Source organism: Boleophthalmus pectinirostris, unplaced genomic scaffold, assembly GCF_026225935.1.
Source record: "Boleophthalmus pectinirostris isolate CB_2022bp ecotype Guang Dong unplaced genomic scaffold, ASM2622593v1 HiC_scaffold_5, whole genome shotgun sequence".
Classification (NCBI taxonomy): domain Eukaryota; kingdom Metazoa; phylum Chordata; class Actinopteri; order Gobiiformes; family Gobiidae; genus Boleophthalmus; species Boleophthalmus pectinirostris.
In genome coordinates this window covers 20,542,975-20,565,601 of record NW_026571404.1, presented here as the reverse complement: position 1 = coordinate 20,565,601, position 22,627 = coordinate 20,542,975, and the positions used below count along the sequence as shown (strand labels likewise).

Below are 22,627 nucleotides of genomic sequence, written 5' to 3'. Positions count from 1 at the left end.
AGGATTGGAATAATTTGAAGAAACCAAACTCCATTTTCAACACTCCCCCTGAAACAAAAAAATATTAAATACACATTACAGCCAATGATATGAAATGTGAAACCGTGCCAAGTTCTCACAAGGGCCATTACAAGTCAATTTGACTGAAAATGGATCAATAATAAGTTGTACTGCATCATAATATACTGGAGTTTCAGTTTCTATTCTTGTTTTCACTTTATAAGCCATTTGATTCATCGTTGCTCAACCAACACTGACAATCATAATTTTTTGACTTTTAGTGGCCTATTTTGTATTATCTTTACCCTGATTATGTGTTTTATTCCTGTGTTATTAAAGAGAAAATTGTCTTTGGTTATTTTATGATTGAACAGATATTAACCTTCTAACAGTTTTATTCTGGTTGTTGGTTTACCAAAATCTCATTTTGAGTCCAGGGAGACTTTTTTCAAAAATATGGCCAACTGAGGGTCAATTCCTTTCATTACTAGCAAAAGTTCATCAAAATACGATACAGGGTATAGAGGTTGTAAAAAATGTTTTAACACTAGTGTCCCGCTCACACATGTTGATCTGGCATCATGACTTGTTTTGTCACACGGAGATGAACTGTTTTGGTTCTGACGGCGGCGCTTGTGTTGCGGCGTCATGTTCATCCGCTGTGCTGATAAACAAATAATCCATCTAGTCTACGCTGGCACGTTCATTCAAGCGTCATTACACTCATTAAACGACCTCCCACCCCAGTGAGTTTTCAAAATGTGTCCCGCTCCGCTCTGTTTTACGTCAGGTCCCACAGCTCTGAGTTAGACTACAGTTTTAACACAATCAGATGATAAAGAACTGACTTAGCTGAGATGATTTTGTACTTATCTCCCTCTCCAGTAACACTAGTCACAAGCTCGCTCACATTATTTATATGTTTTTTTTATTTAGTTTTTATTTATGAGACAGGGACGGTGCACAGTGTACATTAATCTTAACAGGAGAGATGCATCGAGAGTTAGTCCCTGGTGCATGTTTTTTAGGTTTGCCAATCAGTTTTCACTCACCTTTGTTTTGTTTGAACATCAAACACCTAAACAGGGCCCCCAAAAAAAATTGTTTCTTGAGTTTTAGGACTTTTTTTGGCCGTGTTTGCTTATGTCTGCATTGTTTCTCCATGACAACTGCTGAACGTTCCTCCATAGACACACACGGCTGGACACCCCCAGCACGATGTCACTGCAAAGCATCAATCGCGAAATCCTTGCGTGGTCGTCTGAGATGATCTTACGCATACTAATTGTGCTTACGTTAATGACTAAGTTAATGAAGTAAGTATTATGCAGTACAGAGTTTGTCCAATGTTCCCTCAGCCTCATAAACACTGTTCCCTAAACTATAATTTGGTCTCAAGAGAAGAATGTGTGTGTGATTATAATTAATACATTATACATCTAAATAAAACATTACATGACATGAGGCGTTTCTATTTATATATTGAATCGTTGTGGGTAAAAGCCATTGACTTGTATATAAATGAACATAGTTAACCCGCCAGCCACCATGTTCCAAATACAGGGTTCCCACTCTTTTTCACTGACAAAATTTCAAAACTTTTCATGACTTAAAGTGAATTTTCCATGACTTTACAGCACCTACATGTGTAGAAATGATCAGACTTTTACGACTAAATATGAAATGTTAACCCTTTCCACTCACCTTATGGTTTGGGATTATATATTTTTTAACATTCAAAATACTGTCAGTGCATTTATTGTCGTCTCTTTTAAACAAAAGGCGCAAACGTTTGGAAAAAAATCATAATTACCTAATGATAACTTAATAGTACCATAAAACGCTTAGAATGCTGTAGTAGTTGCGTGAAAGATGTACTCAAATTTCATGACTTTTCCAAAACGTTCACTGAATTTACAAAATTCCATGACTTTTCCAGATCTGGAAAGTGACATTTTCAATTTCCATGACTTTTCCTGGATTTCCATGACCGTGGGAACCTTGCAAATAGGACATGAGCATGGATGTGCTTGCGGCTCCATCGCTTCCATCAACTCTGGCTTCTCATTTTGGTCTTAAAATGTTCATATTAACCCACTCTACATGATCTTGGTGTTTTTATTTCACTGTTTGTCCGTAAATTAATTTCTGTTCCTAATATTGAACTGGCTCCAAATTCACTCCTATAACCGCTAGCCTTATGAGCTTCATTTGACTGGAGCCGAACGCTGTAGGTGATGTCACACTCCATTAGTCCACTTCTCTATACACTCTATAGCAACAAACATGGCCAAAAGAAAAAAAAAGGTAATTTTCTGTGGTGTTTATCAAAGCGTTCTCTCTGAGGAATGAAGACTTGTCTCTTTCCAAACGCTCTTAAAAATCGTTTTGATTGTTTTCTGATTTTTACATTCAAAAGCAAAACATCATTATTTTCAGAATACTGGAAAAACTCCAAAAAAACGTATTGCCCTGGGAGGTCTTATAATTACACTGTAGTTTTACGCTACAACCGAGCTTTTTGCTTATACCTATATTATTAATCATTTTTTAATTAACAAAAGTCCGAGGGGTAATGTTCAAAGTGCAGAATAAGGAAGTGTATTGCTAAAAGGTTTTTCTGGGGACTCCTTTTGTGACTCGGAGCTGAGCATTGATTCTGTTCCTTTTTAGGCGCTACTTCCTGACAAGTGCATTGTTCATTATCCGCCACCATCTGCTTCTCCACAGCAGAGCCCTCAACGCTAATTACACCGTAGAAGGGTCCCGTGTGAAGAGGAAGAGAAGAGGGGGCAATATTTAACTGTCGACGAACTAAAAATGCTCTAAACAATATGTTTATGTGGGTTTTTTTAAAGTCTATTTTGCGTAATAGGCGAGTTTCAGCTGACGTCATTGTTATTAAAAGCCCGCGTTGCATGCTGGGAAATATTTTGGTCGGAGGCAAGAAACACAGTAGCGGTCAAACACAGTGCGTAACCTCGCGTATTTATCCCCGATAATGGTAAATTCCTGCTGCATTATCGGATGCACAAATAGAAGCACGGAAGAAGGAAAATGTCTTTTTCGTATTCTGAGTGAAAAGAACCGCTAACGGTGAATTAAACGGCTTTCAAACATTCGCAGAGCAAACGTAGAAGATCCTAACAAACCGTGGACTCCAACAAGTTCAACAACACATCGAGACTCTTGGAGGTTTTCATCTTTTCTGCTGTGAATGGCCCAGGAGTTTCCACCAAGTCATTGTGGATATCGCCAAAGTGAATATTTGTCCAGGTAGTTGGCGATTCTGACCAGAAATTTGGTTTGGTCCACCTTTTGTCGGGGTTGAAAAGGGTGATTTGGCTCCATCGATGCTTATGACCAATTTCTGGTCAAATGGTCTTGGGTCCTCTGCCGTTAGAGTGGATAAATAACCGGGATCAATACCCTTTACGTGTTTTCTCACTCCGTCCGTCATGTTGAATTAGTGTTTCTTGCCGCCGACCAAAATAATTCCCAGCATGCAACGCGCGCTTTTGTCAACAATGAAACTCGCCTATAAGTCAGATGCAAAATGGACTTTCTAGAGCAGAGGTCTTCAACTAGTTTGATTCAGTCGTGGAAACCGTCTGACCTCACAGCATTAGGATTCGTTCGCTCGACTGTAGACGGGTACTTTTTTTACGTAACCAATCACTGCTATTTGGTTGTGACGTACATAATGCGCCAAATCCCGTAGGAAGAAGGGCAATAACGTCTTTCCTCTTGATAAAATTCACCAAACATTCTCTTTGTTCCGGTTTTAAATCCTCGATCTCGGGAATCGTTGCCAACACAGAATGTCTGTCTTCATCTTAGGGGGTGTAACGATATCCAAGTCTCACAATAAGATATCATCATCATGGTGTGAACCTCACGGTACGATATTGATTGCAATATTTTTTGTGGACGCAACAAAACTGTTTATATATTTTCCTCTTAAAATGCCTTGACAAGACTTAATCCAAAGAACTAAGACTTAAAAGTGCTTAGAACTGTTATTTCTTTTTGTAGTCTGCACTGGATGGAGGATTTGGCCTCTGTGTGGAGACATCGGGTGCTCCAAAAGTCCAAGGCCATACTAAGCCAGCCTAACAATGTTCTGCACTCACAGTTCATGAAAACGTCCTCTGGGAGGCGCTGTGTCACCCCACAGCAAAAGACTAACCGTTACGCCAAACTTTTATTCCTCCTGCCATAAGGATTTTAAATGGAAAGTGAATTTGTTACTGTGTCCCTGATGCACTGGTTTGAATGTACGGTGTCTGTCTTTCTTTTCTTTTATTATTTATAGATTGTGCATATTTCTATATTATTGATGTTCAAGCCATGTTACAGTGCTGTTACCTTCTCAAAAACATACCTGGAGTTATGTTTTGTTGCATTCTCAGATGTTTGAATAATGCTTTATTATTACTCAGTCTACATCTCTAAAGCTCCAAATGCTCTGTTCTACCTTGAGATGTCAAGTAGAGGTAGTTTCAAGTTAGCAGCTACCATTTAACTTTACTGGAGAATGACATATCTAATGAAGGTGTATCAAGTTTAGTTGTTGTGTTGTAATTTTTAGAGAAGAGCTCATCCTAAATATGCAGGGTTTATGTGTTAAACATGTGTGAATGAACCAAAACACAACTCCAGGTATGTTTGTGATGAGAAAACTTAGAAAAGACTGAAAAGACTGATCTGACAAAAATAATACAAGAGTCACATTTCAGAACATGTTTCCACAAATATGAACTACAGAGTTATCTGTTCTTATGCAGAATAGCTATTTTGTTGTTTATGGAGGAATTTATGGTACTTGTTATGGCTAATTGCAGCCTTTACGATTTACTAATTACGTCCATTGATATTGTGATTTTGATTCTTCTGTGATTTATCTAGCAGAGAAATCAAGGAAATAAAAGGCACTACCAGTATCAAAGTATTTTCGTAGTAAACACTAGTACTACTGTATAAGCAAGCCACGTAACGTTCAAGTACCAGTACCAAGACAGATAATAAAAACGTTCCCAGCCTTATTTTATGACACAAAATTATATAATAATACTCTCTGGTGCACCACATTTCGTAGTGCTTTTCATTTTCTATCTTTAATTGTATATTTTGTTAATTTATTTCTTTAAATTACTATCCAATTAAATGTATGATTTAATTTGTGTATCCTCCCTTGGATGAATGGATAAATTAAACCAGCAGCTGATCTCATGAATAATAAACATCCAGAGTAGCCCAGAGCAGAAAAAGGCAAGTTTTTGAAATAGCATGTTTGGCTTATATTTTCCTTGATAATTAATTAAAATAAATGTCAGTAATCAAAGCAATAATGAATAAATGTCAAATCTGGAGGGCACGGGGCTCACATCTTGATAAAGTTTTGCAGCAGACAGTTCAAACTTTGGACTTGATGGTCAAATAAACACCTCCAGCCACACAAACAGTCTGAAAGTTAGCAAACACTGCACAGCGCACCTGGGACCTGGGGGATACAGGAGCATATGGTCCCATCAAAACAAGCCTGGTGTGGCGGCAAAATAAAAGCAAATACCAAGGAAGCAGAAAATATCTGAAAGTAAAGTTATGCTTAAGTTATCTGGGGTACAGATTTGTGTCACTTTAAAATTTGACTTTTAGAAGTTCACAATTTGAAGCTACAGGTGCACATAAAAACTAAAGTGCAATGTTTGGTTATATAATACTGTAATATAAAACTTTAAATGTTAAGATTATTTAATTACTTAAGCGTCTTTGAGTGTCCAAAAAAGTGCTATATTTAATAAATAAATCTGAACCATTTTTTTTTTTTTTTAAGATTATTCGGTTAACGGTGCACTATGTAACTTTTTGTTTCGGGGTCCGTCACCTACTTGTTTCTATGGAGATATCATTGGTCTGCCTGGAATGTTCCACAGTATGACTTTAAACAGCTCTACCTTACATTTATTCAATTGCACGTGGTTTTATTGCTCAAAAATACCTAAAACACCTCCACAGATCTGATTTGTAATTTGGTTTGGTTTGGTCTCAATGAAGACAGAAAGGTTTAATACCATACTGTGAAACATTCCAGACAAAGCAATAACATCTCCATAGAGAAAAGCATTTGTCGGGCCCTCTACCAGAAAAGTTACACAATGCACCTTTAAGTAGAAATTTAGAAGCAAAGTTTAGTCAAAGTTTAGACAAGTCAATCTATACGGCAAAATAGTAAACCTGAACATAATGTGTTTTTATCTGATTTCACATTAAAGGGACAGTTCAGAATTGTGGACATCATTTCCTAGTGAGCCAGAGTGTTGGAGACGTGTGGAGACACTTTAACACACACTAAATAAATATTCCAGTCCAGTCCTTGTATTTGCAGAGGTCGCTGGTGCTAGGCTAGCGCATGTTAACGGCCATAGCTAGCGTGCCACTAAAAACTGTTTCACCCACTCCACAAAGCACCCAAGGCAAATCTTTATTATTAAATTATTATGCCAGACTGGCAAAGTAAATGTCTCTGTCGATAGAATAATTTTAAAAAGTAAAACCAACCTTGCATTTGAAGGAATTATATCTGAGCAGCAGCACTGAGTTGTACTTCCTGATAGAAAGCTTGGCAGCAGCGGACTGATATATGAGAAAATAGTCCCTCAACATGCGACGATTCATGCGATACAAGGTTAGTTTTATTTCAAATATTATTTTATAAACACAGACATTCACATCAACAGTCTGGTCTTATAATTGTTTTGCTTCAGGTGCTTTGTGGAGTGGGTAAGACTGTTTTTAGTGGCAGGCTAACTATGGCCATTGACAAGCACTCCACACATCTCCAACACTCTGGCTCACTAGGAAATGAGGCCCTATGTCCAAAATTCAGAAATGTCCCTTTAACTTTATTAAATTTCATTCAACTGGCCACATACACATAAGACAATGTACCGGTAAATAAAAGTGAATTGCATCAAAATTGCTAACAATCTTAAAAATATCCTGTTCTTTCTCACAATATAGGCTCCTTCATTCAAAAAGAGCAAAAATATTATCATAAGCGGTGTTTTTCAAAATCATATTCTAAAACAAATTTGGTCTGATTTAATGGTCCTAAAATAAAAATGATGATTGGGCCAGACGACGGCCAAGTGCAAAAGCCATCTGCTGTGAGTGTGAGTGTCCTTGAGTTGCAGGGTCACTTTTCGCCTTTCGAGACCAGTCACACTTAATTAAAATGGTTTTGAACGTCTCTTTCTGGCGATAGATTCTGCACATGTCAAACGGCTGAGGTCAGACTCATAATGTCGGCTAATGACCCACTCCCACTTTTGTCGGCTTGTATGATTAACAGACTACAGCAGGACCAGTCAAAATGTCTAAATACAAGTATAAAACTCAAAAGGTAAAACACATATAGTCCTCAAATATTCTTGCCTGAAATTGGCTATTAGATATTAAGTGTTTTTTTTTTTAATATTATTTCTACTTTGGCTCTGAACACACTTATAAATCTTTCACAAACTTCCAGTATCGCTCGTTTGTGTAGAAAGACTCCAACCGTCAGGGGATTTTGTATTTGTCCTTATACTTTTTAGTGTTTTGGTTATTGGCTATTCGTCAGAAAATAATATTTTGTTTGGGCCAAGCAGCTGGCATAAGAATAAAGTTTTATTTGAACATGTTAGTACAAAAAGAGTACTGCACAAAATATGACTACACACTGTTGTCTGCTCTCCAGTTTGAAGTAAAGCAGTTGTAGATGAGTTTGTAAATTCACATGGATCTACTAATAGGTACGTTATTGGCCATCTCTGAATTGAAAAATATGAAAAAACCCATGTTGGTTGATCTGTACTTGAAAACTATACTTTATTGTTGTACATTTGTGTTTTGTATTGTAACATGCAGCTGTACCTGTCCATTGTGAGTAATACTGTCCATAGACAAGTTGGACATGAGTAGGTGTTGGAGATGTTGCCATGGTGAAGTGGATGAACGGGCGAGCTGTGAAATGTGTTTGGCTTCTAATGGGGCTGGGGCTCTGTCTGTAACACTTCAGCCGGTGGCGCGCTGTCTCCGATGGCAACCCAGCTTTTCAGCAGTGACCTTTAGGTGCCACTCTCATCTCAGAGTCCTCCAGACCAAACTCAAACTGTACACAAAATCAATAGCTCACACACAAAAGCCAGGCCTAATCTGATTGTTACACAGGCAGCCTTTTCACAGGGGCACAGAGCAGCGCTCACTGCTCCAAATGAAACTCGGGGTGAGATAAACACCGTTAGCAACAGTGGCAAGGGAATCTAGGCACATTCTCAGTTATTTTACTAGTATTTGTCTGACCTTTTTATGTAGCCAGAAAAGTCCCACTGAGGAGAGCCACCCAGTGGAAAACCTAGCAAAATCTACAATGGCCTTCACTTTGAATTAAGCGCAAAGATTTGTTTGGGACAGCAGAGCAACTGCTATTGCTCTGCTGTAATAATTGTTCATTTACTTTTATTTTAATCTTAAAGAAAATTCAAATAATCAACCAAAATGCTACCTTTTGCTTGTAAATATGACAGTAAACAGCATTTTAAAGAAACTAACTGACATAACTTAAAAAGTAGGGTATCTAGGCACAGATTTTACTGGTATTTGGCTGAGTGTTTTATGTGGCCAGAGAGGCCCCATGGTGGAGAGACACCCAGTGGAAAACTGTGCAAAGACAGAATGTCAGCAAAGTCATACACTGGCCTTGAGTGGGAATTAAGTTCAAAGATTTGCTGTGAAGCTGGCGTACTCGCCAGTCCGCTACAGAGCCATGATCCTCAATTTTTAATAATTTAATAATCTTATAAAGAATCTTCAAAAAAGTGCTGCAATGATTATTTTGCTTATCAATTAATATAGTATACTTTACTCAATTTGGCTAAGGCTAAAGTGATGACACTTGAGGCCATCCTCATGGAGTAAATTGATAAAAAAAAAATGTACACACTTCATAAAACCTCTTGTACCAGCTTATGACATGTTTTGAAGTCTGTGTATAGTCCACATAATGTAATTATTCAATGAAATGCACTCAAAAGGCACTCAAAATATTTTACATCAAGGAACCACTCACCCATTCACACATAAATTCATACACCAGTGTATACAGACACTGGGGGCAAGAAGGGATAAGTTTCTTGACCAAGGACACAACAAAAGCAGTCTGGAAGCTGGAATGTAACCCCTGTACCAATGATGTTTATATTGAGAGCGGGATTCAAACCGCCAACCTTCAGATATGTGAACAAACACTCCAACCATCTGAGCTACCATTGCTAAATTACTTGACAATTAGACCTATCTCAATCATCGGTTAGTTGCTGTTGACAGATTAACTGGTTTCTGCCCTAATAAAAATCCAACCCAATCCAATTGGTACCTTTTGCTTGTCTATAAACATAATGACAGAATAATAAGGAAACTAATTCTGAAAAGCAACATTTCACAGAATAAATGAACAAATATATCATGAACAATTGAGAAAAAAAAAACAGATTGTTTTATATTCTATATTGTGAAACACAAAATAATTCATTGATCAATACATTGAAATTCATTTATTGTTGAATAGAGCATTTGAGAAAGTACAGTTGGCAGGACTGTTAATTTTCTTCTACAAGCTCATTATAATTCTGTTCCTGTATTACTAATAGATTTTGATTTTCTTTTTACAGTTAATTGCACCAATAGTCCAATTAGGTTCATTAGGTCTTTTGTACTGATTATCCTTTAGATTCTTATGTAAAATCTGTTTAAACCAGCTGACCAGACACATCACAGCAACATTATATGACATTTCTGAGGAAGGCAAAGTGCAGCAGAAACTGTCAAGGTATGAAATAAATAGAGGTCTGCATGTAAGAATCTAAAGTAACTGCACCAGTGTTACTGCATTGTACAGCTCATGCCTCTATCAGTACACAGTGCTCATTTTTCTGTTTCTTATTCAGCTCCACACTTTCAACATAAATTAAGTCTGCACATGAGCAAACAGAAATGACTGTAGTGGATAAGGGCCAGTATTTTAAATGAACTCCAGCATCAGCCAAAGCACAGCTCACATTATGAAGTGAACTGCAGTGCCCTCAGTATCACCACTATACAGTCCTTGGAACAGGGAAACCAACCACAACACGACCTAACAGACCCCTCTGCTTTTTAATCACATTTCAATTAGCCACCATTTTAGCTTGTTATTTTATTCTGTGGTTTTAGGAAAGGCTTACTTGTGCAAATATTTGTTTACACAGTGAGAAGAAAAGTTCATGCAGGACAAATCAGTTCTTTTCAATAATGTCTGGAAAGGACCACCCAATCACTAATAGCATTAAGACATCACAGCAACTTGAGCTACACTTTTTGTTGTTAATCAGTTGAATTTTTGAATTGAAATGACCAAAAAAGATCTAAGCTTATTATGTAAAGACAATGACAATACTGCAGGGTAGACCTCTGCAGACTTGCTCTAAAATGCATAGGATTTTTGCATCAGTATGAGTACTGTGAAAAATACACTGAGAATCCATGTCTGCAATGTTTATTTATTAAAATCTTAGATTTCCTGTAAGGGTGCACTGCGCAACTTTTCTGGTGAAGGGTATGCTACTTACCTGTGTCTGTGGAGATGTTATTGCTTGCTTATCACTAATCATGATTTGCCCCTTGAGCTCATAAATATTTCTTGTACCTTGGCCCTGGATGTATTCAAATGCAGCAAGTGTTCCACCAAAGGCAAGGTAAGCCTATAGGCCCTTTGTCATGTAGTGATGTCTGAATAAGGGAATACAGTAATAATAGCCACATAACTCAATAGTGGATTCAGTGTTTATCCCAGACACTGCTCCTGGCCACTGTGTACAAGCTCCAGATAAGTGCGGCTCAGGGGAGACACAAGTCACCGCGATAAATGACTCGGGCAAAGAGATTCATTATGCTGTGTTCATAATTGACTTTTACAGAATACACTATTAAAATGCACACTTCAAGTGTTTTCTATTCATGTGTGTCTGTGCAGGCTTAAAAAGTCTACGCACAGAGAAAGTAGTGCATAAATTTTCTTTGCTAAAGTTAAGGTCATCATGATGGCCAATTGTACACTCCAGACGTGGATTGTTACAGCTTTGAGTTCTGGTTTAACAAAAGATTCAAAGCCTTCAGAAAAATACAATGGAAGAATCAGTTAACAGGACCTAAGCCAAGCCATTACTCCAGGCCTGCACTAGGGGAATATATGGTTTACACCACAAAACACAAAACTCTTTTTACTGTGTTCCCCACAGATGTTCAGGACCCTTCAAAAACTTCTGGATCTTAACTATGATCTGCCAAATTTAAACCATTATTATGTACCATTGGCACTGTTACTTCAAAATAATATTAATTAAGAAGTACCAATTAATGCTCCAAGAAAGTATTAATCTAAAAGTAATTGTTTGGAATTGTCTTTTCAAAAAAATTAACTATACAAATAAAAAAATCTAAGAAGCCCAAATGTGCATTTAAAGCTTTAAAGCTACCATCTCTAATTAGACTGGTTGACCCACCCATGTAGCATTCTCACATAACTCCACTATATGCTATCCACATTGTTGCAGTGTGATAGTGATAAGACCAGAGAGCTCAGGTGAGCCTGAACAAAGGCCAGGGGAGGGGAGGGGAGAGGGGGAACAGGTTTCACATTTACTAGTGAAAAAAAATCAAATAAACATGACGACGGTAGCTTTAAATAAATGTAGCTCAGAGTAGCTGTAAATATGCATTGGTAGCTGTAAATATATGACTCAAGTAGAACAGTACAGTGTTTGAAAGTACAGTGTTTGAAAACTACTCACACAAGTACAATGTTGTTAAAAAGTAACCCAAGTAAATGTAACACAGTACTACCCAAATAAGATAAAGGAAAAAAAAATAAAATAAAATAAAAATCCACACTCAGTACGCACAAGGTAGTTGCCAGTGTTTTCCATTCCTCACAGCCACTGCTCTTGATGTCAAGAGGAAGCTACAACTTTGGCCTTATTTATCTCAGTTAGGGTTCCACTCTCCTGGTAATTCTACACACACTGGTTGAATTTCAAGCAGCAGGTTCTGTAAATATTTTGATTTAATCACTGCCTCCGAGTGAGATACATTTGAGCGCGGTACCTTTTCTTTATCCCGCATGGACCCTTTGCCGAGGATGGACATCTTCACTCCCGTCTCCTCCTGTAATCTCTTCATGGAATTTCCCCGTGGTCCCAACAGCTTCCCCACGAAATTAAACTGTAACAGACAGGAAAAAGGAATAAGAAAACTTAGTGATGCCTCAGAAATGTGAAAAACTTGATTTACAACACAAATGTGGAAACGCAATCCTTTCTGACACGTGCTGGTTATTAGTCATGCGTTATCAATATCATCTCATATTGCCTTCATACATCATGTGGAGAAAAGGAGACAGCGATAAATCAATATAATTGTTCTAGCTGCGTTTCACATTAAAGGTGAATAGGACTCTCAGCTGAGGCCCATGCCGCATTAAATATACAACCATTCTTTACCCAGCACCTCCTCCTCATGTATCTCACTGTTTAGGGTGGTCCCTGTCACGGCCGCTACAAAAAGGAAAAAACAATAATGTCTGAGGGAGCACACAGAGGTCAATGCTGAGATAAAGTCAGAAATAATGAGTTTCTACCCAGTGGGAAATTAAGTAGTATTTTCACATGACAAACTATCAGAGTCAGGCCCTGGGGCACGGACCTTCACTTCTTTCTCGCTGTGCACCAGCCCAAAGTCTGACTGAGATTAGCGGACATTCATCTGGAAGAACTACTTACTCGTGTGTGTGTGTGTTTGAAGATTATATTAGATTGTGTCACATCCAGACCTAGGACTGCACAATGTTTTCTAAAGGTCCTATATTATGCTATTGACTCTTGTGAGCTTTAAGCCATGTTATAATGTAGTTATCTCATCATTCACACATGTTTAAGTATTCCTTTATTATTAGTCTGTCCTCATCTCGAAAGCTCAAAATGCTCTGTTCCACCTTGTGATGCCATGTAATTGTAGTTTTTGTATTAACAACTATGTTTTATCTCTAGTTCAGACGAGACTAGCCATTCCAAGTCTGAAATTATTCATGTATGTGTGTAAGGTGTATGGAGTTTAAAAAGCTCCTGTAATACTGCATGACAGTGTTTACTGTTTGAGAGAAGAACTAAATTTGCAGGTTGATATGTTAAATGTGTGAATGAAACAAAACACAACTCCAGGTATGTATTTAATAAAGAAACAACATTATAACATCAGAAAATAGTGTAATGGGCCCTTTAAAAGTGTGACATGATATTTAATATTTAGTTAAAAATGTTAAAATGAAACATTTCAATATACAGAAAGTATGAAGTATGTTTGAAATAAAATGCCAATTAAGTTATTTAGTAGTTTATTTCCTGTGCCTACACACACACACACACACACACACACAAAAGAACAAATCATTAAAATTTTCAAATAATCTAAAAAAAGAAGAAAACTCTGTCTCTGTCAAATGGAGACCCTTACTGTTTCCTGTGTTCTATCTTTTCTTCCAATATAAATATTAGGTTAGCAATTTTCGCAATACTTTGTGCAGCCCTATTCTGAAAACAGTACAAAGGCAGTCTCACTTTTCCTATTCACTGCAATTGATTTCACCACACTCTGAATGAGAGAGATAACATTCACATCCTTGGCTGAAGTTTGCACAGCATTTAACTGAAAAACATACATGCCAGGTCAGTATTTTATTTTTTTGTTAATCATTACATATCTAGTTACAAAGCATCTTTTAAAGGTTGAGAAAGGCTCAGTTTAGTCTCTTCCAAATGTATCAATAATATTAAACTTCAATAGCAAAAAATTAAATAAAAAATGCTAGAACCATTTTTATTATCATGTACTACTTTACAGTCTGGAATCTTAACAGCACTCGACCTTCAGATGTCTGGACCACTAGACGATGAGAGACCACCTCCAGAGCTGAACAGGTGGTCTGTCCGTCACCACAACTTAGTTTAGCCAAAATGATATTAACCTCTCCCACACTGCTGCTGCTCCCCCCGCACGCATAATTCCTCTGCCAGCTGTGTAACTACGGCAACACAAAACTGCTACACGCCAAAGCGCCCTGTCAGCGTATTCCTGTCCCATCATTACCATCACAAGTGAACGCTACACTCCTCAGGTTAGGGGGTGCCAAGGGAGAGCCGAAGTGATTCAGTTTAGCGAGGCATCCCCACTGTCCTTGTATGTGAGTGATGAAGGCACCTTGTGGATTGGTTGTTCTGACAGGAGGGTCCTATAGCTGGCAGGGAGCTGGGGAGCAGATGGTAACAGCAGTATAGGGCTACATCAGACTCGCTGTGAGAGAGAGGGAGAGTGGCCAGGTTAAATTAGTCTAATGAACGTCAGGAGGAAGACAGCAGGCAGGAGACATTTGGACATGGGAAAGGCTGTGGCTGGTGTGAAATGAGTGGTGAAATGCTGTGCGTCGCCCCCTACTGGTTCGACTATGATGACGAAAAATGGATCATGGAAGAAGAGAGAAAGAACCAAAGCATTAAAGGTCCTACATTATGCTAAATTGACTTTTGTGAGGTTTAAGTCATGTTATAATGTTGTTAACTCTTCAAAAAACATGCCTGGAGTTATGTTTGAGTAATCCTGAATTATTAGTCTGTCTACATCTCCAAAAATTAAAATGCTCTGTTCCAACTTGTGATGTTGTGAAGTAGTAGTTTTCAAGTCAAAAGCTACCTTTTACCTTTCGTTTTGAAGAGACTGGCAATCCCAGGTCTGAAATAATTGAAATGATTCTAGTGAAGGTGTACGGAGTTTAAAAACACAGTGGAGCACTTCTTATATTACCACATGACATCAAAAGGTGGAAAAGAGTCACGTGATGTTGTTGTGCCAACAGTGTTTGTTTGGGAAAGAGGAAAACAAACACCATCATTGGATTAAAGAGGCAATGGAAATACGGAAACGTGCCCATGGGACTATATATACCGGGACAAGGGGGCTTTTTTACTCTCACATACCTGGGATACTGTCCTGAGGAAGCTGGACTGCAGATGGAGCTGTCATCCTGCCTCCACCGGTAGGAAGACAGCACCAAAACCTGTATAAATTAGCTGACCAGACACTTCACAGCAACATCACTTGACCACTTTGAGGAAGACCGCTAGTGAGCAGTCGAAACTGTCAGGTATGAAAACAAACCCTTGGTCTGAAAAAAATCTAATAACATAAAATATTGGAAGACCAAATGTATCTCATTAGACTATAGGTGGAAAAGAGTGTTTTCTGTCTGAAAGAAGAACTCAGCCTAAATTTTGCAGGGTTTGTGTGTTCAACAAGTGTGAATGAAACAACAACAAAAAAAACTCAACAGGAAACAACATTTTAATAGATTTGAAAATAGCGTAATACGGGCCTTCAAGATTACATTACATTTAGGAGATGTAGGAGATGTTATTATATAGCAACATCTTCAGAACTGTCACTTGTCTACAGATCTGGCAGGTTGCAGAGTGACCACTCCTCCTGATGCCCAGCGGTCTCTGAAGTAGTGCGCCCCAGATATTTGATATAGGCAAGGCCCCACCATCATACTGATACATTTCCTACATTTAGGCCCTACTCTATTTGCAAAGAACTAAAGTTAGTAGATTAAAATTCCCTGTAAGAACAGTTGATCACTTTTCAGTCAATGGAGACACCTGGCAGTTTGCAGCACCTGGGGACGCATCTCCAGATCTAGAAAGAGGTTTGGTCAGGATTACCAAATTGGGGAATTACATAAACATGAAATAACAACAAACTTTTGGGGTATGAAGGTCAGTAAGTTGGACAAGAAGACGCCCCTGCAGCTAAACTGAAGAGGCCTGTCATTGTTGAGCGAGCATATGTTTAAAGTGACATTAAAACTTTAAGCTTCTGTCACAAAGCGAACCAAAGCACTTCACTGGTTTGAAGAACACAAAATTTGACTAGTGTGCACGAATAAAGCACCACGAATGCTTATATTTATTACAGCCTCCTGAAAATGTGTTATTTAAATCTATCTGTTCTTTCATCTTTTTTAAAAGTTATTTCTAATGTGTGAATTGTGTCTCCAAGGTAACTGCTGAACATCCCGCCATAGAAATACATAGAAATACACCCCCAGTTAATTGTTAAATATATGGATTTGATGGCCATTGCAGACCATGAGGCGCTCCATAAGAGAAACAGCCATAAAGAAGCTCTTGTCCACTCTGCATATTCCCAATTGGTCCTTTTTCAAATGTGCTCTAATGCCTCAGGTTGCCTGTTTTTTTTTCTACTAAAAACACATCCACCAGAGAGCAGAATGTTCATTTTAGTGCCAGGCAAATTATTCACTTGTTTTATTTGGTTTGTAGAATGCTACTTAATCCAAATATAAGCCTTGTAGCACTTCACAGACTGTCTGAAGTGGACCAGACTGGAATGAAATATTAAATATCAACTTATAATGTATCCTGTTTTGAGACTAAAAACATTAAAGGGCCATATTACAATATTTTCTGATCTATATTATAATCTTGTTGCCTCATCAAAAACATACCTGGTGTTGTGTTTTGTTTCATTCCCACATGTTTAACACACAAACCCTGCATATTTAGGATGGGTTCTTCTCTCAAACTGAAAATACTCTTTTCCACCTTGTGATGTCATATGGTAGTACAGGAAATGCTTCATTGTGCTTTTAAACTCCATACACCTTCACTAGAACCATCTGGATGATTTCAGCCCTGGATTTGCCTATTTCTACTGAACTAAAGGTAAAAGGTTGTTGTTAACTTGAAAATTACCGCTTCATTACATTACGTTACATGGAACAGATCATTTTGAGCTTTGGAAATATAGCTTGACTAATGATAAAGGATTACTCTAACATGTGTGAATGAAACATTGAAAATTTAGTTTTTGTTTATGGGCTAACAACTTTATAACATGGTTTACAGCTCACAAGAGTCAATTTTGTGTAATATAGGATCTTTAAAACATGGTTTGAAAGGTGCCGTCCAGCTGTACCTCTCTGATCCTTACACTCCCGCACACTCCTGTCTCTCAGGTCGGCTGACCAGCTCCTCCTGAGCGTGCCAAAGACAAGAATGAAGCTCAGAGGGGACAGAGCCTTTGTGGTGGCTGCACCAAATCTGTGGAATGAGCTGCCTTTGCACATTTGACAGGCCTCTTATGTCCCTGTTTCTAAATCTCTTCTTAAAACGCACTTGTTCACTTTGGCTTTTGACACAGTTTGAGATATGACACATTTAATTAGATTGTTTTTATTAGATTCTGTTTTTATTCGTATGTTGTTTTATAGTTTTTATTAGATTTTGTTTTAGTCATATGTTGTTTAATTGTTTTTATTGTTTTTTCTTTAATTATGTTCTGTAACACTTTGGTCGACCTGTCTTGTTTTGAAAGTGCGTTATACATAAAGTTGCAGTTGCATTCTTAAAGGAAAAGAAACGGATCAGAAAAATGAAACTTGGTCATGGATGGCGTGCCCTAAAAAGTTGAGAGTTCTGACGTGAGATTAGTTCAGTGTTGCTGTCATTAGAGTAAGTTCAGGGTCAGTTGAATGGGCCCATGTCCAGAGGCAGTGACTGACACATTAGCAGCGCTGTGCAGAGGAAATCCCACTTCAGCACTTGGATAGACAGATTAAAGTCACAGGTGGAGCTTTTACCATTTAAAGAGGTTAGGGATGGCTGACCGTGAGTGTCGGGCGAATATAGGCTCAGATCGGAAGAGAGCCTGAGAGAGCTTATAGGAGCTAAAGTATATTTACCACTGGGTTGTGAACTTTTGATGGTCAGTGACTGCTTAAACGTATACAGAATTAACAAGTAACCACTCCATGTATTGTTATGGGAAGGATCACTTACTTTTTCGTTTTCTTCTACTGCTGCTGTTCAAGTAAAAGTTTCCTTATCTTGTCTATTTTAGTCGATTGATACTTTGCAGCTGATGTTATCAGTATTCCCTGGGTGTGTGATAACTGTAGGCACTGCTCTGTCTGATGCTTTGTTAATCTGATCTTTAATTTAACACAATCTGACCATAAAGAACTGACTTAGTTGAAACTACAACATGTGAGATGATTTTTACTCTCTCAAATAATATTATTGTCACAAGCTAGCTAGCTTTTTTTCTTTTTTTTTTTTAACTTTAGCATCAGTTTTTCAGCTCTTCACCTTTCTGTTGAAAATGAAACTTCCTAAACAGGACCATGAACACTTGTATTGATCCCAGGCTCCTGAGAATGGGCTGCTTAAATCCATTTTGTACTTTTTTCTTGAGTTTTCAAACAATCTTTAAACTTATTTTACAGTGTTAACTAATGTGTATATTGTGTCTCCTTGTGTCTCCACATTCATGTAGAACACACCTATCACAATAATGCTATTAATATTTTAATAGGCCTGGTTATTTGTTTAAATTCTTTTTTCTTTTCCTTTTTTGTTACAACCTCAGGCCTCCAGCTCCTCCCGTGACTATATCTCTTTAAGTCCTTGCTGCTGATCCCTGTGTGTGTGTGTTTGTGTGTGTGCGTGTGTGTGCAAGCCTCTGTCTGCCAGACCCCTGCTGTGATTGGTGGATTCACTTCAAGCTGGCACCTGGGTCCCTTTCAGCTGACTGGTGCATCTCCCTAACATGTGGCCAACCCTGGGCCTACACCTGCAGCTGCCGCACCTATAAAAGTACCCACCCCCTGCTACTCATGGGTGCTGTTCTGCCTGTGGCCTGTGTGTCACGTTTGCTACCTCTTTTGTGTTCTTGTTAATTTGGTGATTGAGACAGTAGTAGTCCTTGGTGACTTAGTTTAAGACTGGTTTGTTTTTCTCTTATTGTAATTTATCTTCTCTATTTTTGTTAGCCTAATTTAGTTATGCATTTAACTACTCTTTTTAAAGCCTCTTTTTGTTAAAAGTTGTAAATATCCTCTTTTTGTTAGCTTTACCTTTACAGTCCTTTTAAATAAATTACAACTTTCATTTTACCATTTTACACCTTGGTTCTTTTGTTACTTCCCCTGTCCCTAGCAGAGCTGGGCCGTAACAATTTTTAAAAATCCATTTTGTCATAATAATATTTGTTAAAAATATCAGTCCTGGTTGAATCCAATGTATTTGTTTTATTATATAATAGTACATAATGTATTAATATTGATAATCATTATTACATGACTTAAATCAGAATTTTGGAATCATTTAAATGTGCATTCATGTTAAGGTAGATCATTTTTGTACTACAGTAAAGGTGTAACATTAGATTATAATGAGTTTAATTTCCTGAAACAATAGAAAACAAGAAGAAAGCTGCAAACAAATATTACAAATTCAAAACATTTCCAAGTGGAGCATCTTAAGCCAAAATCAATAGAAATGTGCCGTAAGTGATGCCAGAATGACAGGGCAGCACAAAAGCTGCTTAAGTCCATGAAACACTTCCAGACAGGCTGCACAGTGCTGCCGGAGCACAGCCACAGTCGACCAGGAGCAGAGAAGAAATCAATTTATACAAGGCTCTAACAAGTCCACTCTGTGAGAGACATGTAACCAATACAAGTTTGTGTGCGTTTGAATGCTCCTGCAAATCCAATACACAAAGGTCTTTCACAGTGCAGAGCAGTCTATTTTAAAATGCCATTCCTCTGCTATGCATGAGCACAGGCACTTTTACAACAATGAATACCAAAGACATAAAAATGAAATGTTGCGTCCATGGTGCACGTTTATAAAGCTCCAGCAGCAATATTTAAAACAGCCATTTAAACTGATTTTTCTACAGGCCAAAGGTATGGCACTGATTTATGTGGGCTTGGGCTTGGACTCACAGAAGAATCCCAACATGACCTGAATAATGTTGTTCATATTTGATTGTCTGAAGCAGATATGAGTTTACAAACTAGCAACAATCAATGCTGTCTGGTTTCTGCTGAATCATTTCTCTGAAATCCACTGGGGCCTTACCAATCGCAGAATGTGGCAGTATTGTTGTGAGTACAGGGGTTTTAGATTTCTCAAAATCAAGTACTTATCAGCAACATGGCAGCAATCCATTCATCCCATATTGCTGTGCCAAGTCTCAAATGAAGTGCGGGGGTCATTTGAATGATAATAGACGGATTTATTTTCAAGTGTAAAGGTGAACTATGTAACACAGGAAAGGTACACTGTAATCTGCATACAGTTTTTATTTCATTTAAGGAATGCAACATAGATTTAACGCTATCCTGTTTTAGGCAAAGCAATAACATCTCCATAGAGACACAGGTAGTGGACCAGTCACCAGAAAAGTTATGTAGTGCACCTTTAAACTTGTAAATATATCCTACTTCATTATTCATACCTCAGCACTTCCGTTTGACCCCACTCCAGAAAAGCTACAGAGTACACCTTTACTAAACTGTAATATATTTTATCAGCAAGCATCTAACATTGTCATTATATATAAAAAAAAATGGCCACAAAATTAAACATACAGAATTTGCATGAAAATAATGTGAAGTCAATACAGTCAGTTTATTTTTCCCATGGAGGGTAAATTAAGATGTTATCAGACCAGTGTTTACTTTTCATTTCATTTCAATGCAAGACAACTGCATTCAGGTACTTATCTTAGAAAAACACCTTTCCACAAGTTAGACCCTTCTGGGACAGTGGGATCTCCTCAAACAGAAATCCTGACAATAGATACAAAATAACATTAGCTTTTTAAAGGTCACAATAGCCCACCAATGCTAAGCTACAAATACGGATTTAGGGGGCAAAATACTGTTTACATTGTTGGTTGTAGCTAAAAGGGATTTAAGTAACACGTGAATATCCACAAATATGTTTATCTGATATGTTTAACAGTTTTAAGATGGCATTTTTAAAGATGCTGAAGTCCTGACTGGAGAGGAATCAAATCCATTCAAATGTGATTTCGTGGTCCAAGGTTATGAGATCCTAATCAAGCTGCTATCTCATTATGGAGTAGAAGATAAAGTCTGCAGAGATACAGAGCATGACCGTGACAATTATCCTAATAGCAGAGCTGCAATCTGAGTCAACTCCGAGTACAGGATTCTTCAAATATTATTTATTATATTGTGAGAATAGACAAGTTCAGTGGAGCTGCTGCTTTGAACGATCAAATGGCCTTGAATTCTTAGCACAGCAAAATTTATAGTGGTTTTTAAGTTTATGCAGCCTGTGGCAGGATAACATTTTTGAGCTGTGCATATACTGTAATTTAAATATACTGCATGACATCCAAAAGAGGACTGACTCCCCACATTTTTGTTACTTTTAGATCTATAAAAAACAAATAAACTGGTAAAAATGCTCTTACCAGCAAACAGAAAGAAAATCATTGGGACACAAGTAAAGGTGTGCTATGTAACTTTTCTGTTGGAGGATGCATTACCTAGCCAGGCTGGCACCACCTAGTGCTTCCACTCAGTTTCATTTCAATCCAGCGACCAGGTTAGGAATTAGAATACACTAGAGAGTTCGCAAAAAACCCGTAAGTGCGAGTTCGGGCACCAGCCAATCAGCAAAGAGCCCTATATTCTGTGTTAGCAACAATTCCCAAGATCGAGGATTTAAAGCTGGAACAAAGAGACTGTTTGGTGAATTTTATTAAGGGGAAAGACATTATTTCCCTTCTTCCCAGGGGATTTGGGAGAAGCTTAATATACCAGTTAGCCCTGTTAGTGAAGCATTTCATACGTCAAGACTAAATAGCAGCGAATGGTTAAACTAAAAAAAAGTACCCGCCTACTGTCAAGTGAACAAATCCTAATGCTGCAAGGTGGTTTCCACAAAGTGAAACCGGCTGATGAATCACACTAGCTCTTACAAGCAAACAATAAGAAAATCATTGGGGATATATTACTGCCTTGCCTGATATGTTCCACAGTATGACATTAAGCTTAGAGACAAGGTGGTGATCCCTCACAGTAAGAATTAATGTTTTTTAAATGTATTTTGGATTTTTTTTTTGCAATAAAAGACCTTTAAGTGAATAAGATAAATGAACCAAGTAAGGCAATAATACCCTTCCTGGGAAAAGCAAGTTGCATACCTTCCACCTGAAAAGTTACATAGTCTACCATCAATTCTGAAATAAAATAGAAAACACACACACACACATTATCTATGTCACACTGTCATTGTAGACCTTTATCACTTAGTTGATTAATTGGTCTTAGTAAACCAAAATTTGTATTAGTCGACTAAATCCTCTAACTACAGTAAATTATAAGGATTTATTTGGGACACAACGAAAAGGAAAATTTAGTGAGTTGAACATTTGATATTTATTGGTATTTATATGTAAAATGGCAGATTAAACTCATGATTCACAAATTTAATCTGTCGTTATATAAATGCATTGTGTGCTAGTACTGTGCAGATGAGAGCTTTTACCACACCTTTTTTAGTCAACTAATCGATCGGCTAAGAACCAAGAACTTATTTCATTGAGTATAGCCCTATACAGTATAAATAAATAAAATAAAACAAAATATCACCAT

The 22,627-nt window shown here is 37.7% G+C and overlaps 2 protein-coding genes across 2 annotated transcripts in view; both read right to left on the bottom strand.

Moving 5' to 3' along the window:
* The window catches only part of dst (dystonin), a 317,525-nt gene that overhangs the window by 154,037 nt on the left and 140,861 nt on the right, over positions 1–22,627 (bottom strand).
* Positions 1–22,627, bottom strand: part of khdrbs2 (KH domain containing, RNA binding, signal transduction associated 2) — an 88,393-nt gene that overhangs the window by 46,031 nt on the left and 19,735 nt on the right. Inside the window, exon 3 of the mRNA XM_055163077.1 lies at positions 12,184–12,300. Coding sequence (XP_055019052.1) covers positions 12,184–12,300 — 117 coding nt within the window. The remainder of the gene's footprint in view (positions 1–12,183; positions 12,301–22,627) is intronic.